This window comes from Malania oleifera, chromosome 3, assembly GCF_029873635.1.
Source record: "Malania oleifera isolate guangnan ecotype guangnan chromosome 3, ASM2987363v1, whole genome shotgun sequence".
NCBI lineage: Eukaryota > Viridiplantae > Streptophyta > Magnoliopsida > Santalales > Ximeniaceae > Malania > Malania oleifera.
The window spans coordinates 120,986,844-121,005,880 of record NC_080419.1 but is presented as its reverse complement, the minus strand read 5'-3'; the positions used below and the strand labels follow the sequence as shown (position 1 = coordinate 121,005,880).

The following is a 19,037-nucleotide window of genomic DNA, read 5'->3' as shown; positions in this document are numbered from 1 at the left end:
CATTCTCATTCTCTACACAAGTCCACGTCATAAACCACACATCCCTCCTTCCCTCCTTTTTTTTTTTTAAATTTCATTCCATTTTTTTGAGAGGGAGGAGGCAGGGGGCAAGTTTCCCACCATCTTCATTCTGATTTCAAACTCAGCTCTCTGAAAATGCAAAAAATGTTTCAACAAATATGGCATCACCCAATCTGTTGCAACCTGAAAAATCAAACTTGATTAAGAGAAATAGGATTAGTAATAGAAAGCATAAGAGAAGGGAGCGGAGAATAGAGAAGGCTTTGGTCAGAAAAAATATTCTCTGATAGAGAAGCCAAGAGCTAACCCTAATGTATATTGAGCTATTAATACCTAGCCAATGACCAAAATATCCCTAATATAGCATACAGTAACCTGAGACTTGCTGTTCTTTCGCGCTCCAGCTCAACCTGGTGCCTTGGGGGTGTATATATATCACCTGACCCTACTTGGTACAACCTTAAACAATATTGTAGGTCTAAGCAAAGCCTTCGTAAACACATCTCCTAACTAATTACAAGACTTGACAAAAGCAGTAGCCACAATCATCTTCATCACAGCCTCCATTACAAACTCTACCACAAATATATTTTGTCCTCTCATGAACACTGAATTATTAGCAATATAAATGATGGATTGATTCCCACGATAGAAATCCAATTGGTTTTGTCATAAAACTCCAACAAAAAAGTCCTGTCACATTCAATCATTGACCATGTGAACCATAGCCTGATTCTCTCCTTTAGCACTAGACATTGCAACAATAGCCGGTATCTTGTCACGCAAGTTGACAAGGTTACCACAAAAGTACTGTAGTCAGTCATAGACTACAATCTTCAATAGAACCAGCACAAAACTCGTGTAAAACCCGTACCTAAAGGAAACAACTCCTGACTCCTGAGCATCATATAAACAGCATGCCAGCATCCCAATCAGGCTGCTTTGGATTTTAAATAAAATGACAAACACCCACTGCAGAGGAAATATCAGGCCTACTGATAATCAAATATATCGACTTCCTAACCAGCTTTCCAGCACTTATCTTCAAAATCTAGCCCATCATCCCTCAAAAGCATCGCATTCAAGTCCATAGGAGTTTCATCTGGTTTAACTCTGAAGTCCCAACAATCTGGGGTTTCAATCAGTCAGTTCAAAGTGTACTTTCTCCTTGACAAACTTAGACCTTCACTAGACCAGACAACCTCAATGCTTGGAAAATATTGAAGGGCTCCAGGGATCCTTGTTTTGAAACTATTTCTGAAGCCAACACTTAACATTTGCACCCCCTTTGATGTCACTGTTGATTTTAATGATATCATCAAGGTGCTATTTTTTCTGCAGTCATGTGAGAGGTGACGCGAAACAGATAAACAGGAAACCACCATTGATTCTGGCAAGCTCCTTTCTTTTCTGATTGAGTTATTCAAAATTCTGCGGGATTTTGGTTTCAGGAGATTTGGTGAGAGCATGTTGACTGAAGTCTGAACGAATAATAAACTAGGCCCTATTCAAAGGCAATCAAGTCGAACAAACAACATATAACTGCAAAGTAAATTTGAGCCTGAACAAAATCTATCCAAGCTACTCATGAGAATGTCTCAAAGTAATCGGCACTGTAAGTGTAATGACACCCCTTGAGACCAGCCAAACTTTCAGCCATTCAACAGTGCCACCAGTATGATTACTTAAAACATACATACCAAGCGACATTGCACCAATGCCTTACCCTAAGGGCGATCCACTGAATCCCACGCCTCTCACAGAGTCAAGACCTCTAACTCTACATTCACGGCATGCTTCCACCCAAGATTAGCAAGGGCAACTAAAATGACAGAGAGGGAAAGAAATATAGGAAATAGACAGGGCAAAAGAACAAAAATCAGAAGTGAAATGAGTCAAGGTAACATAATAAACAATAGAATAGGTGAACAAGGACTCCGGACTACAAGATCTGGTGCATTTTTCCGACGAGCAATAGGCAAAACCAAGTCTGGAGCTAGCATCCATGAAAATAGAAAACTGAATAGGTGAATGAATGTCTGTTCTGGTATCAGTTCCCTTCTTATGACACTCATAAATGTCTGACTGTTCCTCTAGCAGTGACATAAAACAGAAAAACAGGAACAGAGGATCTGGACAAAAAGGTAAATCACTAACGGCAAATTTACCAAGAATAGAATCATTCAAAGAACACCAAACTCTAGAAAAATAAGGTATTCCCTTAAAAGAATGTGACATAAGCACTAAAATAGACCTTACGAGTCCAAGGATCATAACACCAACAGCTTTTATGAGTTCTAAATACCCATGGAAGATGCACTTTACAAAACATGAGGCATAATACATACACAAAGAAAGGAATTTTCACCCCCCAAAAGGCAAAGGCATAAGATGAGGCATTTTAACCCTTTAAGAGGCGAGGTGTAAGCTTTAAGGTGTTCAGACATAATCCTTTTGAGAATTTTTTTCAGATAAAAATATGTAAATAAATTACATATATTTTAAAAATAAAGAAAATTTTAAAAAAATCACAAATACAAAGTTAAAAAAAAAAAAAAAACTCCAATATAATTTGCAAACTACTTGTTGACAATTCAAACAGTACTAACCTGAATTCATTAAGTAAATCATGACAAGAAATAAGCTATAACATTACAAAGTTCAAATTATTTTCAAGATCTAAAATACAACTCTTCAATTATTTTGAAAAGGTTCATGTTCAAGAGTTTTAGAAATCAACTCATTTTATGACATTCCTTTTATAAAAACATGAGAGTTAAAATTTTCTAGCCTAGTCTAACTTGAGAATCACACACCAATAGATGTGCAAGTCTCAACTAAAGAGAATATGTGCCTTTTGTACAAATGCATAAGACTCAGGATGTAATGCATTAGCCTTTTCAGAATTTTACATTTTAGATTGAGCCTCAAGGCGTTTTAGGCACGCCTCGTCTTGAGGCGAACCTTGATTGAGTCTTTTAAAACATTAGATTAAGTTGTTGTAATCAATCATAACATCCAAATCAACCCTGAGCTATGGAGAAGATAAAAGAAAATAAGTCCCAGCTCAACCCTGGGCTATGGAGAATATAAAAAGAAAATAAATCCCAGCCCCCTCTTCACCCCACCAAGAACAAAAAAATGAAATAAAAACAAAAGAATAAAAAGATGCATCGAAAGAATCTATAATTTATAATCAGATGGAGAAAGAAAAAGATGGACAAGGAAACAACACGTTGGCTGCCCAATTTTCTGTGTATCAAAAGAAACCCCTTTGATGTGCAAATGGCAGACACTTACTGGCAGTATCCTCACATCCAATGGCTGAAATTTAAGGAACATTTTTAGCCTACCTTGCAATAGTTGTGGGAATGGGTATTGATTTCAGTACTCCATCTTACATTTTTAGGATAGTGGGTTGTGATGTTTTAAGTTGCCACATTACTTATGTGTATTTTTAGGTGGTAACCCTACTGTGGATTCTTTTTCGGAGCTAGTATATGAGAGAGTTACAAGGAAACTAGATGGGTGGAAAGGAGCTTTCTTTTACCTTAGAGGATCGTATTACTCTTATTCACTTAATTATTTGTCCCTTCTTAAGACCCCAGCAAGGGTTGCATGGAGACTAAAGAAATTGATTAGGGACTTCTTGTGGTCAAGAGTTGCTGAAAGGGATAGACATCATCTTTAGGGTTGGAGACTGAGTTGATCTAAGAGGGGGGAGGTTTGTGTCTAGGAAAATTTGATGTCCAAAAACATTTCCTCAGTGGGGAAGTGATTTTGAAGCTTTCCCTTCGAACCAACTCTCTATAGACTTGCAGCATGCTTGGATTTCTTTCTTCATTAAGTTGTTTTGTATTTCAATTTACTTTCTATTCTTGTTTTCTTTTTGTTACTGAAACAGACCTAGTTCTCCTCTCAATATATTTCGTTTTCTATCTTTGTTACAGTTCTCCATTTATCTGCTATAATCTATAATCAAAAGGGACAGACAAAGATGGACAAGAAAGCAACAGTGCAACACAATGGCCATCAAAGCCAGTTGCTCCATGGTCTTAAATTTTGGCAAGAAACAATTTCTCACAATCATCTATTTTAATATTTCTCAAAGTTCCATTTATAGTTTCCATAATTTTATTACACTTTCTGGTGTTTCCTGAAACTGCAATCAAAATTTCTGTCAAAGTTGAAATTTTCATCAAAATTTCTCTAAATTGAGACCCTTGGAATTTCCATTGAAATTGAAATTTTAGTACTTAGTTGCATAAAAAAGGACCCGTTTGGTATGCAAACAAATGAAGCTTATTATGACACTATGACCACATTTATGCATAGTTGCTAAAGTTTTTATTTACTTCACAACTCACACTAATGTAATCGGCAAGTAAAATTTCTAAGTATTCATTTGACAAGTACTGAGCTTCAACTCTGGGCCTTTTTTAATCTTCCCATCATGGGAAGAAAGATAATACTCTGCATAAATATATAAAAATAAAGTACAACTTCAATGTCATGCTCCCTGTTGCCATGAGCTTAAGCAAGGAAAAAAGTTCTAGAATAATGGAATTATTACATACCACACTCTCAGAATTATGACGACATCTCCCGACACAGAAATCAAATACACTTGCATAAGTCCCTGCCAAAGGAATGATAGATATTTATCATACATGGATGATGGACCTGTATATAAATGTAGCAGTTTTCCTTCTACTTTAATTTCTTTTTCCAGTTTTACCCCTTTTGATATATCATTTTTCATCCAAGTTCTTGATATTTAGCAATTTCTTAAATCCTATTTTAAACCCCACCCCCAACCCCAAAACAAAAAAGAAACCTTTTTTTTCCTTCTAAGTCCCTATGTCCATTATTTAATTTACATTTTTGCCCTTCAGCATTCATTTATTACCTACACACTAGCCACATCTTATATGAATGTCAAAGTTTGTGATTGTGAACATTTTTTCAGTTCTATAACTAAAATATTTTGTAATATTCTGCCTACGTGCCAATATATTGTCAATGATAGAACATGCTTTGAACTTTGAAGTGATATTTTTCAGGAAAAAAAATGTGCATCTCTTCCTACGTTAGATAACTAGATAATTTCAGAGAAATCTAATTTTGTGTAAATAATTGATGAACAAACTATAAAGATTGAAACAACAAAAAAATTAAAAATATGAAAAAAAAGTATTAGAACAAAATTTACAAACTCAAATTTAAAAAGAATTAGATTATAAATAACAGGGTTAAAATTTTTCATTATTTTAAAATATATCATTATTTTTTTTGAAGTAATAATTTTTATAATTTTTTCACATCCAATGTTCCTTAGTGATGTAGAACATACTTTACAGTCATAATTTTGTTAGGAAAAAAAATATATGTATTTTCTCCCTAAGTTTGGTCACTAGAGAATATCAATGAAATAAACAGTATATAGTCGACGAACATATCTTAAATATTTTTAAAAAAAACTAAAGTACAAAGAAAGTATTGGAGTAAAATTTATATTTCAACAAAGAGCTATTATTTCCAATCTCAAGTATTTGCCAGTAACATTTTCCATTGTTTTTTAACATTATTTTTCAATGTTATTCTTGATAGCATATACAACCAATGACATTATATAATTTTTGCTAATGATAATTAACTTCAGATTAGAAATTCAAAATTTATAAATTATTAAATTATTACCCACAATTGTACATTCCAAAATAATTTTTAAGCACTGATAATTAGTTTCTATGAAAAAATTCTAATTAAATTTGAGAACTTGAAATAACTGTAAAGGAATCCCACGTGGGAAATTTACTTTTATTGTCAATTTCTATTTTGAAGATCAATTTACTTGAAATTTTAGTAACTTGAGCATACTGACATAGGATTACATATTGAGATAAAAAAGCTCTTCTCAATGATGTTATGTATTTTCTGTTTTTTTAAGACTAAATACATTAATACATATATAAGAAAGTAGTGTTGCTTATCCATTATTTTGTGTCCTCATGAAAAACCGAATGAAGCAATATGAATAGCAGCTTGATTATCACACAAAAACTCCAAAACTCCATTGGCTAGGAATGTGGAAAACCAAGTTCTTCCAATATGTTCTTGAGCCAAATCAGTTCACATGTAGTATGGTCACGGCCCTGTGGCCTACACTTAGACTCAGCAACTGACTGCAGTTTATTTCTTACTTAACAAGATACCAAGTTACCACCAAAACACACAAGAGTACAGAGTCATGGACCTTCTGTCGCAACCAGCCCAATCTGCATGTATTTATTGTAGAACACGAGTGGGACCCCGAATCCAGATACAAGAGACCTCTCCCGGGAATGCCTTCGAGGTACCACAACATATGAATGAACAACAGCATTTCAGCAATTTATATGGTGATAATCAAAAAATTGAGTCACAACACTTGGTGCTAATATCTAATTGATTGACTATGAGGTAGTATAACTTCCCAATAAGTCCCTGATATTGGCCAATGCATCCCCCACATCTGGCAGTAATTTGTTGTCAGGATACTCATAGGGGTCTAAAGTTCCAAATATTTAATCTGAAACTTTGTAGATGTTAGAAGGAAATATGTTATTTTAGTAATTAGGTTGCGTAAATGAGGGTATTTTTGTCCTTCAATCTTTTTATTCTTATTAATATATAAGAGGCAAGCCTGAGCTGTACTTAAGTGCGACAGGAGAAACTGCCAATTGTTTCTTTTCTCCTTCTCTTTTTCTCTTCATCTCTAACCGTGGGTTCTGTATTTTCTCTTTTGTTATTCGATTTATTTCAGATTTACAACATGGTATCGAAGTGGTTTCTCTGAATGTGATTATTCTGAACTAGTATAGTCCTCTCTTCCTCTCCTTTTTCCTTTTCTCTCCCTTGTCAACCCTTGAAGTGGAGATTTCTTTTCTAGTTTGGAAGTTGTTTAGGGTTTTTTCTCTCCTCTTAGTCGCAAGCCACCTTGGAAATGAACTTCCAAGGACTTGCATGAGAAACAATGCCACTTCCTATAGTACCCCACCCATTTCAATGATCCCCATATATGATACCAGATAGAAATAACCAATAAGGGGAACCTCAGCCAACATTTACCAATTAGAGAGATGCTTATAGAAACCACATTACCAATCCCCAGCCACCCTCCAAATTTAGGTCTTTTTAACAACCTCCCAACCAACAAGGTGATCTTCGCTCTCCCCAAAGCATGAACAAAAAAAGTCACAAAGCTGCCTCTCAAGAGCCATAGCTACTACACTTGTGGAAATTATAGAAGGGGATAAGAAGTAAATTAGGATATTGGAGAGGGAGGCATCTGAGTGTCATGCAACCCCCAAGAGATAAGTACGCCCTCTTCCACCCTTCCAACCTTCCACCAACCCTCGTGATCAAGGGATCTCAGGAAGCCATAAAATTAGGATTGCCCCCAAGAGGGAGACCAAGATAGGAAAGTTGCCAATCAAAAGAATTGCGACCCACCAAGGTCTTAAACCTCTCAAGGTCCCTACCACCCAAGTTGATACCGGCCAATGAGCCACCCAACTTTGGACAAGTTGATTTTTATCTCGAAATCCTTTCAAAATTTTAGCAGAATAATAACATTTTGGAATTTCACAACATTGTCCTCAATAAACAGCATAGTATCATCAGCAAACTAGAGATGCGACACCTCCACCACCTCTGCCCCAAGACTCCCAACTAAGGAGCCTCCAATCACTCCCAACCCTAGGCATGCAAGATAATACTGCTCAAGACATCCACTGTCAAAGTAAACAAAAAAGAAGGCAATGGATCCCCTTGCTTAAGACCCTAAGAAGCCCTAAACAATTTAGGCTGACCATGACCGCTTGTTTATTGACTCAGGTTCTAACTAATGAAACTCTCACACAAAACAATACATAACTCAAATCAGGACCTTTTAACTTGTCCAACCAACGATGCCTAAGACGACAATGGATTTGAAGTGGTGTGGTAGTAGAAGGAGATAGCAACTCAAAGAAATATAGTCCAGCAACCTCATGTCCAACACCAATCATTATCCACGTCTTCAAATCCTCACTAACACGTAACAAGGGAAGAAGGTTATCAAACAATTCGTTAATTTTATCATCTTGCTAATATACATGAGATTAAATATGAGAATATAGAACATACGAGAGAGAGAGAGAGAGAGAGAAAGGAAGTAGGGTTCACTATCCCTATTCCCCCATGTGTAGTAGTGGTCCCATTGGCAAGGGTAATGTGAGGTAAGTTGTTGGAAGGTGGAAAAGAATTTTTTTATACCTCCAGCAGCAGTGGAATCCATGACCCAAGGACTAGTGGGAGGGATACTAGTCGACAAACAAAGGGATGCAATATAAAGAGATACTTGCTACAGTGCCTGATAGTTTCATAATTTTAAAAACTCTTCCTCTGCTACAGATAAATATGCAAACGCTACTCTCCAATAGATGAACAAGTAGAGGTGGAATATGTGTTGGCTGCATCAGCGACGCATGGGGTGCTACTACAAACATCCACAATACTACTCAATTGACAGGTGTCCTCATCTACAATGCGTACATTTGTTTGGATACCTCTACAATGTCCATTTCTTCCACCACACGATTACCTAAACCACCCCAACAACCTCTGCTACTACCCTAGTAATTGCTGACACAATCCTACAGGACAAATGCAGATTGAAGACGTCTCGAAGCCTAAAGTTGGGAGACCTGAATTATGAGGAAATGAGTGCTAGATGAGGCATGCAGTAAATGATGGTAAACATTAGTGAAAGAAGGCAATTCTCAGTGATCAAACTGGTTCACACTCAAGTTTTAAACCCAGTAGGAATGTAGGACCTTATGAAATGCTCCCCTTGCTTTTGCATCTTGCAGATATCGGCTGCTATGGGTTGCACAATTTGAGTTCCTTATGGATGTGCTTCATCACAATGAAGTACTCAATGACACTATTGTCTCCCTGTTGCAAATAAAAATGCTCCAATGCGAAGTCATACATACGAGTCAGATTACTGGAATATAGCAATATAACATAATCTGATGTTTCCTTTGTGGTACCAAAGTCCCACAACAATCAACACACCAAACTTCCTTCTTATTAGGAAGCTGGTTTAACTTACCTAGGCCAGTTAAAATCATCAAATATATCTTCATTCTTCACTGCCTTAGACAACTGCGAGTAGTTGTCCTCAAGTAGATTTATGGTTGTAACTTGTAACAACATAGACAGCACAAGACTCTTGGGATTCATCAATTCCATCACCAAAATACAGTGGACAGAATCACATGTGCTTTATACTTCTGACGGTCACACATAAATACACAATCAATGAATAAACACAATCACTCAAGAGTGACCACAATCACCTTGGATGAACTCAATCATTCAAGATCATAACTTTGGACAAAAACATGAGTACATGCCTGCCTTTTGACTTCCAAATATTTTCTATAGGTCCACAAAATAAAGACTAATCAAGCTGCAGGTGAAAAAAATGGTCAGAAAACTCCTCTCATGCTGGTGCATGTTGTCAGACTGCTAGATGGTGGCCAGCACGTGAGGGCATGTGCGGTGGCAGCCTGAGACTAAATTTATGAGGTAACTTAATTGGAACCCTCTGAATACAACTGTGTTGTTGGTTTGTCCAAAGAAGGCCTGGAACTATTGCTGATCTGAAAGCAATGGCGAGATAGGTTTCTGGTGACAATTCCGACAATGACTGCCTTAACTTGATGGAGCGCAATGCTGTTTAGGGTTTGGGCATTCACAATACTGTATGTGATAATGATGGCCTTAGGGCTTTATGGTTTTAGGATCATTGCTCTCATACCATGTTAAGAGAAGAAAAGAGAATAGAAGAGTTTGTTGTAGTCATGATCTTAAATTTCTACAAAATTATCGAAATTTCTGTCGAAATTTCTGGTTTCCATCACCCTCAAAATCAAAATGGCTGTCAATTTCCGTCTTGCATAATTTCCTCAAAATTTACGAATCATCCGAAATTTCTTGAAATCTCAAAATTTTAGCGAAACTTGTTGAAATTTGAACTATGCTATGAAATTTCCTCGAAATTCACGTGAGAGATTTAGGAGTGACGTAAAATTTCTCTCTTAATTTATTTTATTTATTTTGATTGAAACAAAATAATATTAGAAGTGGTTTTAAAATTATATGAAAAAATAAACTTACAACAACATTTTATTTAACCATTCATGTCTAAATTATCATTATTTGTATAATAAATAATTTTTAAATGATTTATGAATTTCATTTGTATTAATTGATTCACTAAATATGTTTAATGTACATTATCTTACAAATATGTTTGATGCACATATTATATTACAAGTTACCCACCTCACACACAGCATAGATATATTTACTTGTAATGTATTAGTCCTAAAACTTACATTATTATGTCTAGTAATCATTTCTAAAGTTTCATAAAAGAATTCCATGCTTTACTAATGATTTCCATTATTTTTTCAAATTTAAATCGACATTGACATCAAAGTAGAAATTTCCATACTTTTGGAGCTTCGAAATTTGAGTCGAAATCAAAATTTAAGACCTTGGTTGTAATGTGAGAATCTAACACATCCCTGTCTATTTATAACATATCTCATATACGTCAGAATGAATATACTAACTCACACTCAATAACATACAGTAATAACACTCAATAACCCATAACATATGAAGCAAATCATAGAGAGGACACCTAGGTTTAAGATGTTTTTTCTTTCTTTTTTTTTATTGCAAAATAAATTTCCATAATAAGAAAAGAATTTACAAGAAGTAGAATGAGACATCTCTTAAGAATGATCTAGGACAAGCCAGAAATAAACAACTGTGAACAACAAAGCGAGTAAAGATCAACTAGCCAACATGTTCCTCCAATCTCTTTGTAACTCCTGAAAAGTAGCCCCTCTGAAATATCCAAAACCGACCCACCACATCGAAGCTAGATGCCGAATTTTGTCCCAAACCAACAACTAATTTAATTTTTTTCCCAGAAAAAATTCGCACATTATGCCACGCTTCCATAATGCTGCCCTATCCTTCCTTATTCCAAAGCCTGCAAAAGAGAAGGCTAACAAGTCTTTGACCAAAGAAGAACATACCAACTTTCTCCCATGATACCAAAAATCTTATTACAAATCCTCCAAAGCAAATTCATTGTGCAAAAGAAGATGAGAAACTGTCTTGGAGTTCTTGTAACAAAGCACACATAGGGAGAGAGAGCCTTCAAAGGTCTTCTAAATTGCAGCAAGTAATTAGTATTTATTTTATTAAGCACAACCAAGAAAGTTAAAGCCTTAATTTTTGAGAGAGCATTGGCCCTCCAAATAATAGGATAGAGCAGAAAATGATGAATTGAAACAGATCAAGAATTCAAAAAAAGATTTACAAGAATATACTCCCATCAGGTCTGATCCAAAGACCAAGAACCAGCATCCCTCCCCGAAGATAGATTATTCCCACTCAATAAGGATAACAAGGATGCCAATTCCACCATCTCCCTTTCTTTAAGAGGTCTCCTAAAATGGAGATTCCAGGAAACCAAAGGACTATTCAGATTACTGAGAAAGAAAGATAAGGCTCTATTTTGCTCAGAGCACAGATAAAAGAGATGAGAGAAATAAGTGGAAAAAGAAGCATTCCCCATCCATGGGTCTACAAAAAACAGGTACATGAACCCCTGCCCACCTCAAGTTTAGTGCAAGGGGTGAACAAAGGATAAATCTGAGAAATGGACCTCCACATACTCCCAGAGGAGCATAACACTTCCAGTCAAATATAAGCATTCAAGACACCCTACCATCCAGTAATGAACACAGTTGCAAAAAATTTTACAGGATTGGTCAACAAAATTGTACAATCTAGTTTGTTTTTAACCTCACATAATGATCTTAAAGGCAGGATCTATCAAGTAACGGAAAGAATTCACAAGTAGGCAAACTGGAAAAGCAACATATTCTTAGAGAATGCAAAACTTTATCAACCGCAAAGTAGAATTTTACCTGCAGTTACTGGTTTGGCCACCTTTACCTTCAGCGCTAGCTCCTTTTGCGTCTGCAAGATAAACCCCAAAACAAAACACAACCGCATCCAAATTTCAGATTTCATAATTGAAAAAGAATGGGAGAGAGAGAGAGGGGAAATGCAATACCTGTGCTGGATTCAGACAGCATGAAACACAAAATTCGTAAGAGTTGCAGCACTGTGAAACAAGGTTGCAACCACTGCAAGGGAGAGTAAAGATTGCTGTAATCCTGTCGGATGTTTCTAGTCAAACTAAGCATTTTGGAGAACCCAAGAACTCACTAACAAAGGAATTGCTCTCCTTTTCGTGGACAGCAGCGTGACTGTGGATCCACTGAAAGAGCATCACACACATGACCTACAGCATAAAACACTCGTCACAAAACCTATCACAAATGGAATCCAGGGCATCATATGATATTAATTGACCTTTCTTATAAACAGAGAATTATAGGCAAGAAAGGAGTACAACAAAGAAAAAAGAAGGGAGAAGAAAATAACCTCCCATTTACAAAAGGAAAACAGCTAAACCAGAAAAAAAAAATGTAATTAGAAAACAATTCAACTAAAGTAACGCCAACCAATCCCGCAGTAAATATTCCAAAGAAACATGATGAAAGAATCCAATTTCCAAGCACCAAAGGGATACAAGGAACACCACTCTGCTCCAAAGCATGCTAATGGAAGTAGCCACATCTTTAAAGGATCTAGCATTCCTTCCTACCATATACACCAAATGACAGCCCGTACAATACAACACCACAAAGCTTTCCTCTCTTTCCTCTTGCCAAAACCCCTATACATAATAGTACATAAATTCTCGAAAAAGAAGGGGCATACCCAATTTTCATCAAAATTTCCAAACATGTAATTCCAAAAATACCCAAGTGAAGGGACACGCGAAACAAGTGAGATCAATTTTCCTCCACTCATAAAGCAAAGGACACAAACATCGGGTGACAGGGCCTTGACAGGTCTTTGCTTCTGAAGCAAGTCATTAGTATTGATTTTCTCAAGGATCATAGTCCAAGAAAAGGCCTAGATCTTTGAAGGGACTTTGGCTTTCCAGGATTAAATAATAAAGTAATGAGGTTATTCCTCTTGTTAAAGTCGGACATACATTGTTGGCCCACAACCTAATAGCTTAAGCTTTCAGTAAAGTGGTGATCTGACATGGTATCGCATCATATCTGATTTATCTGAATGATTTTGATACTCTGTTTTTCGTTTTTCCTTATCCTCCCAAATCAGTCCTTAAATCTGATTTTCTGGTTGATTTGAGAGTTGTTTAAGAACACCCTTCCTATGGGTTAGTTTGTGCAGCATCCTTGGTGGGCAGCTGTGTGTTTTCATGGTAATTTGCTGATGTAAACTCAGTTATACTCTGTTTCTTGTATGCTGCTGCTCTGCTGTTCCGCTCTCACTCTGTTTGTGGTTTGCTGATTATGCTGTTTTGAGGAAGTGGACTCATGATTGATTGCTTGCAGTCTTGTACCAATTGCTGGTTGGTTTTGATTGGTGTTCAAATATTTATATCCTGTTCTTCTCTGATTCGTTTCCAGTTGCTGCCCACTGCAATCCCTGGAGCTTCTTCCAGGTTGTTTATTAAATGCCTGCAATACTTTGCTGTAGTCTGCCATGTTCTTGGTGGTTAAGTAATTCCTCCAAGGACATTGTAAGCTCAGTTCTGTAGTCATAACTGCCTATTGAAGTTCTGAATTTTCTGGATTTTAGAGAGTTTGAACTGTTGTAAGTTTTAGTTTATTTAAGTCCTGCAAGTGCTGTTTGTGTTAGTGTGTGCCACCTGACTACTCAAGCTCCCTCCCACCATAAGTCAGCCATGGATACTTTCACGTCCCTGTTTTTGGCACGCGACCATCCATGACTCCATCTAAAATCTGATGGAGGCACTAGCCTAGGCAAGAATTTGTTTTACAAAACTGTCATTTGAAAACAAGTTAGAGACCCATTAAGAGTTAATATTTGTCTAAAACACAAGATACATACATATATTTCATAAAGCAACTAAAAACGTTTTACTTTCAATGACAAGCTCTTTGCATTGGGTTGTACACTTGTCAAAGTTGTACTTTACATACAACATTTTTACACTTCCTAGTCTACATACATAACTGCCAACCAAAATACATGCTTAGTATCTCTATCATCTTCTTTCCAAGCTGTGTTACATGTCAAAAAAGATAGTTTCTTGGAGAACTTAACATTCAGATATTCTCAATCCCCTTATTCAAATAATGATTTCAAAAGTTTAATGTATGATTTTTTATATGCATGCATAATCATAAGGTGCATGAACACACTCTTTAGTCTAAGCAAATATGCATGAACACACTCTTTATTCTAAGCAATCTGTTCATCTTAAGTTACCATCACAAAATATCCAAATAGCATGCATTTACACATTTTTTTCAACATAGCAACCTTATCCCAACTAAGCACATTTTATCTCAAACAAGTGCCAAATTCCAGCTTGGTCAACCACCGCTTAATGCGAAAATACCAACAGGTGACAAATTCCAGCTTGGCCAACCACCACTTCATGAGGAGATACCCTCTGAATTTCCTGTATTTTCTCCTTATTTTCTCTAAATTTCTTTGATTTTATACAGATTTATCTCTCCCTCCCTCTCTCTCTCTAGAACTATGGTTTACAGCAAGAGTTTGTGGTATTTTTTGAGTTGGGGCTGCTCTGCAGGGCTGGAAAGGTCAAGACAGCAGCTACTCGCTGCCAGCTGCTTGCCAAGTGTCTCCCTCTAGGCTGGAACATGGCAGGACTGCAGCAGCTGGTGGTAAGTCTGGTGACAAGAATCTGGCAGTGCTGCCATCTCTGCACTAGGTGTTGGCTGCTGGTCTGCAAAACTGCCAGGTGGCTGCTGCTGGTTTGTAGTCCTGTCAGGTGTCACACCTGATTTCGGCATGCCCCATCTTGTTTATTTTTTCCTCTCTTTGCCCCAACTCTTATGTTGTTTTTGTTTTTAGCATAACCCTCATAATTCCTTTTCATCAAAGCCCCACCTACCACTAATAAATCGAATGGTAATTTCCAATATCAGTTAACCCAACTTAATTGAAGGGGAGCTTAGGCGCAACAATAAGGTTGTCACCGTGTAACCTGGGGGTCACAGGTTCAAGGTGTGGAAATAGCCTCTTACAAAAATGCCAGGTAAAGCTGCGTACTATAGACCCATTGTGGTCCTCCCCTTCCACAAACCCTGCATACACAAGAGCTTTGTGCACCGAGCTTCCCTTTTTTTTTTTTTTAGTTAACCCAACTTAATTATTGAATAGCATGGTTAGTATGAACTTGTTTAATGCAAAACAAAGCAAAGTCATGCTAATTTATCAAAGTACATTAAATTTCACATGGCCTAAAGCGTATGGTTATCACAAATACTACCTCTAAGGCTCTAACTGTAATAGGGAAAGTTTTGGAGGACGAGAGCAAGGTTTGGATTGTGGTTGTGGGAGCGGTTGTGTAATGCAATGAAGAGTTTGTTGTGGTAATTCTCCTTGTGGCAAGGAAAATCATACTAGTAATCATTATTGGGATCTCCTTAGGGAACCAGCTTGGGCCAATAAGTCTTGTAAAAGGCGATTCTACTATTGACACTTCAAATGCACCTAGCCACCTCAATGGGCAGTTGAGTACATCATCCACAATGTCTTAAAGAGGAGTTAAACAATCTTTTTTGTATGATTCAACAATTCCAAACTTAGTGTTTTACATCTAGTGCTACTATGGCCCATTCAGGGACAACTGGGCTTCTTGCCTCTTCATCCCCCTCGCCATGGGTTACGAATTCTAGTGCCTCCAATCATATGGTAAATAGTCCTAATTTGTTGGACTCCTTGAACCCAACTACTTTATACTCTAAGGTTACTCTTGCTAAAGATTCAATTACACCGGATTTCTAGTTCTAGAAATATTCTCTCAATTCCTTCTATTCCTATTTCATCTGTGTTCTATGTGCCTAAATTTCCCTGAACCTACTATCGTCAATTAACTAAGTCACATAATTGTTTTGTGACCTTCTTTTGTTCTCATTGTGTTATTCAAAATTTTCGGATGAAGAAAAGGATTGGTGGAGGCTGAAAAAGGATGTCATGTACTATTTCGATGGTGGTCGTGATGGTCCAATTGTCATACGACTTCCTCAATTTCTACTCATGGTGTTTCTCTGAATCAGTGGCATGCTTGTTTGGGTCATTCGTCCCTTCAAAAACTACAAGAAATTTTTCCTATGCTCAAGTCCGCTTCTAGTTTTGAGTGTTCCATGTGCCAGTCGGGAAAGCATGCCAGGACATCTTTTCTGTATAGAGTCAAGTGTCATAGTAAATCATTGTTTTCTCTTATTCATTCAAATATTTAAGACTCGTATAGAGTCAAGAATTTAATTGGACATCAATATTTTGTGTCCTCTATGGTCATGTATGACCTAGAGCTATTTGTTAAAAGACAGGTTTGAATTTTTGAATGTATTTACTCAATTCTACCAAGAAATAAAAACTCAGTTTGGCATCTGTATTCAAATTTTTTGATCTGATAATGCACTTCAATTTGTTTAAAATAAGTTTCAATCTTTTTGCTTAACCAAAGGGATTATTCATCAAATATCATGTATACATAACCCTCAACATGGAGTAGTTGAACAAAAAAATAGATATTTACTTGACATAACACGGTCTCTACTCCTTCACATGCATGTTCCTAAAACCTTTTGGATTTATGCTCTTCTTACAACCTGTTTTTTGCTCAATAGGATGCCCTCAAGTGCTCTATGGCAACAAATTCCCTTCTCCATTGTGTACCCAAAAACATCTATGCTATTTGTTGTGCCTCGTGTCTTTGGGTGCACATGCTTTATGCATGTTCCACATACTAGTCAGGAGAAGTTCACTCCTCATCAGAAAAATGGGCTTTAGTGAGCTTTGGTGTAGTTGGATTGCTCAATGCATCAAAACCCAAAGCTTCTCAATGCTCATTAATGGTTTCCCTTCTGATTTCTTTCACTCCTCAAGAGGCTTGAGACAAGGAGATCCCTTGTCCCCTTTTCTATTTATTTTGGTCATGAAGGTGCCTAGCCTCATGTTGATGAAAGCTACTGAAGGAGGGATCTTTAGAGGTCTCAAGGTGTGCAGAAATGGAAGGATTAAAGAATTTTCTCATCTTCTTTTTGCAGATGATATTATTATTTTTTGTGAAGATGATCCCCTCCATATCCTCAACCTTTGATGCATTTCACTAGGGTTTAAGGTTGTCTCAAGCCTAAAAGTGAATCTTGGCAAAAGTGAGCTTATTCCAATTAGGGAGAACATAGGAGGGACTTTCCTTGCTGGTCTCTTGGGTTACAAGATGGGAACCTTTCCCATTAATTACCTCAGTCTCCCACTTATAACCAAATTCAAAGATAAAGGGAAAAATTTGAAAGGAAATTGATAGGATGGAAAAGAAATTTCATATCAAAAGGTCACAGACTCACTCTTATGGAAAACACTTTGACAAATCTTCCAATTTACTTCATGTCTTCGCTTCTCTTACTGGCCTCAGTCCCTAAGAGATTAGAGGGAATTCAAAGAAGATTTCTTTGGGGAAGCTTGGGGGAGGAGTTTAAATACCACCTTGTTAGATGGGGAGTGGTCAAACAACCCATTTGTTCAGGAGGTTTGGGGTTGAAATCCCTTCTCACTTTCAACAAACCACTCCTTGGGAAGTGATTATAGAGGTTCATGAAGGAGAAAGACCACCTTTGGGGGAATATTATTGTTTCTAAATATGGGCTAGAGCACAAATGATTGTACAACACACAATGGAAGAGGTCCCTATGGAGTGGGTGTTTGGAAATTCATCAGAAAAGGATGGGATGATTTTTTTTCAATTTGTGACATTTCAAGTGGGGAATGGGGCCAATGTTTACTTTTGGCATGATGTGTGGCGCGAGAACCATAATCTTAGAGTTGCATTTCCTTCCATCTACAACTTGAATAGTGACATAAATGCCCTTATCAATCATCATCTCCAAATCACTGATTAGGGAGTTTTTTGGGACATTCCTTTTTACAAGGAATGTGGCAAATTGGGAACTTCACACACTCATTGAATTCTATACATTTCGATACAATTTCCATCACCAAAACATCCAACGAGCCAAAATGGGCTTTGGACAAAAATAGTGTTTTCTTTGTTAAATATTTTTACAAAAAGCTCTCACTATTGGGAACAAATTGCAATAACTGCTCTTGGATTCACATTTGGAGGACAGCAGCCACTTTAAAGGTCGCCTTTTTAACTTGGGAGTCCATATACGGAAATATTTTAACCCTCGATAATCTACATAAAATAGGGTTTACAGTCACGAATAGGTGCTTTCTCTGTATGGTTGACGCAGAATCAGTCAACCACATTCTTCTCCACTGTCCCTGGACAAGGAATAGGTGGACTTTGGCTCTTTCCATGACTGAGCCGCAGTGGGTTACAGAAAATTCAGTTGGAGGGAAGATTTGGGCTTGGAAAGGCATCAAAGCCACAAAGGAAAAGCGAAAGGCTTTGAACCTCATTCCTCTCACCATCTTTTGGTGGGCTTCGAAAGAAAGAAATAGGAGAACCTTCAAAGATTCATCTATTCCGCTTCAGACCTACAAAACCCAATGGATTACTACTATCTCCGATTGGCTTAGTAGGAACATTATTACTGAACATTTTGAAATCCTTGATGTTTGCAACACTCTACAAGGTGCTTAATGTTTTGTACCATGGGTTGGCATCCCCTTGCTGCCTTAAAATGTTAATATATTTTCTTTTTATGACAAAAAAAAAAAAAAAAAAGGTTCTCTCCTCATGCTGTTAAATGTGCCTTTGTAGGGTACTCGAGAACAAAGAAAGGATATAGACGTTATGATCCCCACACGCATAGGAAATAGGTTAAGGTTGA

At 37.0% G+C, this 19,037-nt stretch overlaps 1 protein-coding gene across 3 annotated transcripts in view; it reads right to left on the bottom strand.

The window, feature by feature from the left end:
• LOC131150616 (uncharacterized) overlaps positions 1-19,037 on the bottom strand; it is a 69,123-nt gene that overhangs the window by 38,511 nt on the left and 11,575 nt on the right. For all 3 annotated transcript variants that reach the window (XM_058101443.1, XM_058101446.1, XM_058101445.1), the window contains exons 3-6: positions 12,370-12,445; positions 12,215-12,287; positions 12,066-12,117; positions 4,599-4,660 (exon numbers count right to left, since the gene is read on the bottom strand). In XM_058101443.1, coding sequence (XP_057957426.1) covers positions 4,599-4,660; positions 12,066-12,117; positions 12,215-12,287; positions 12,370-12,445 — 263 coding nt within the window. The remainder of the gene's footprint in view (positions 1-4,598; positions 4,661-12,065; positions 12,118-12,214; positions 12,288-12,369; positions 12,446-19,037) is intronic.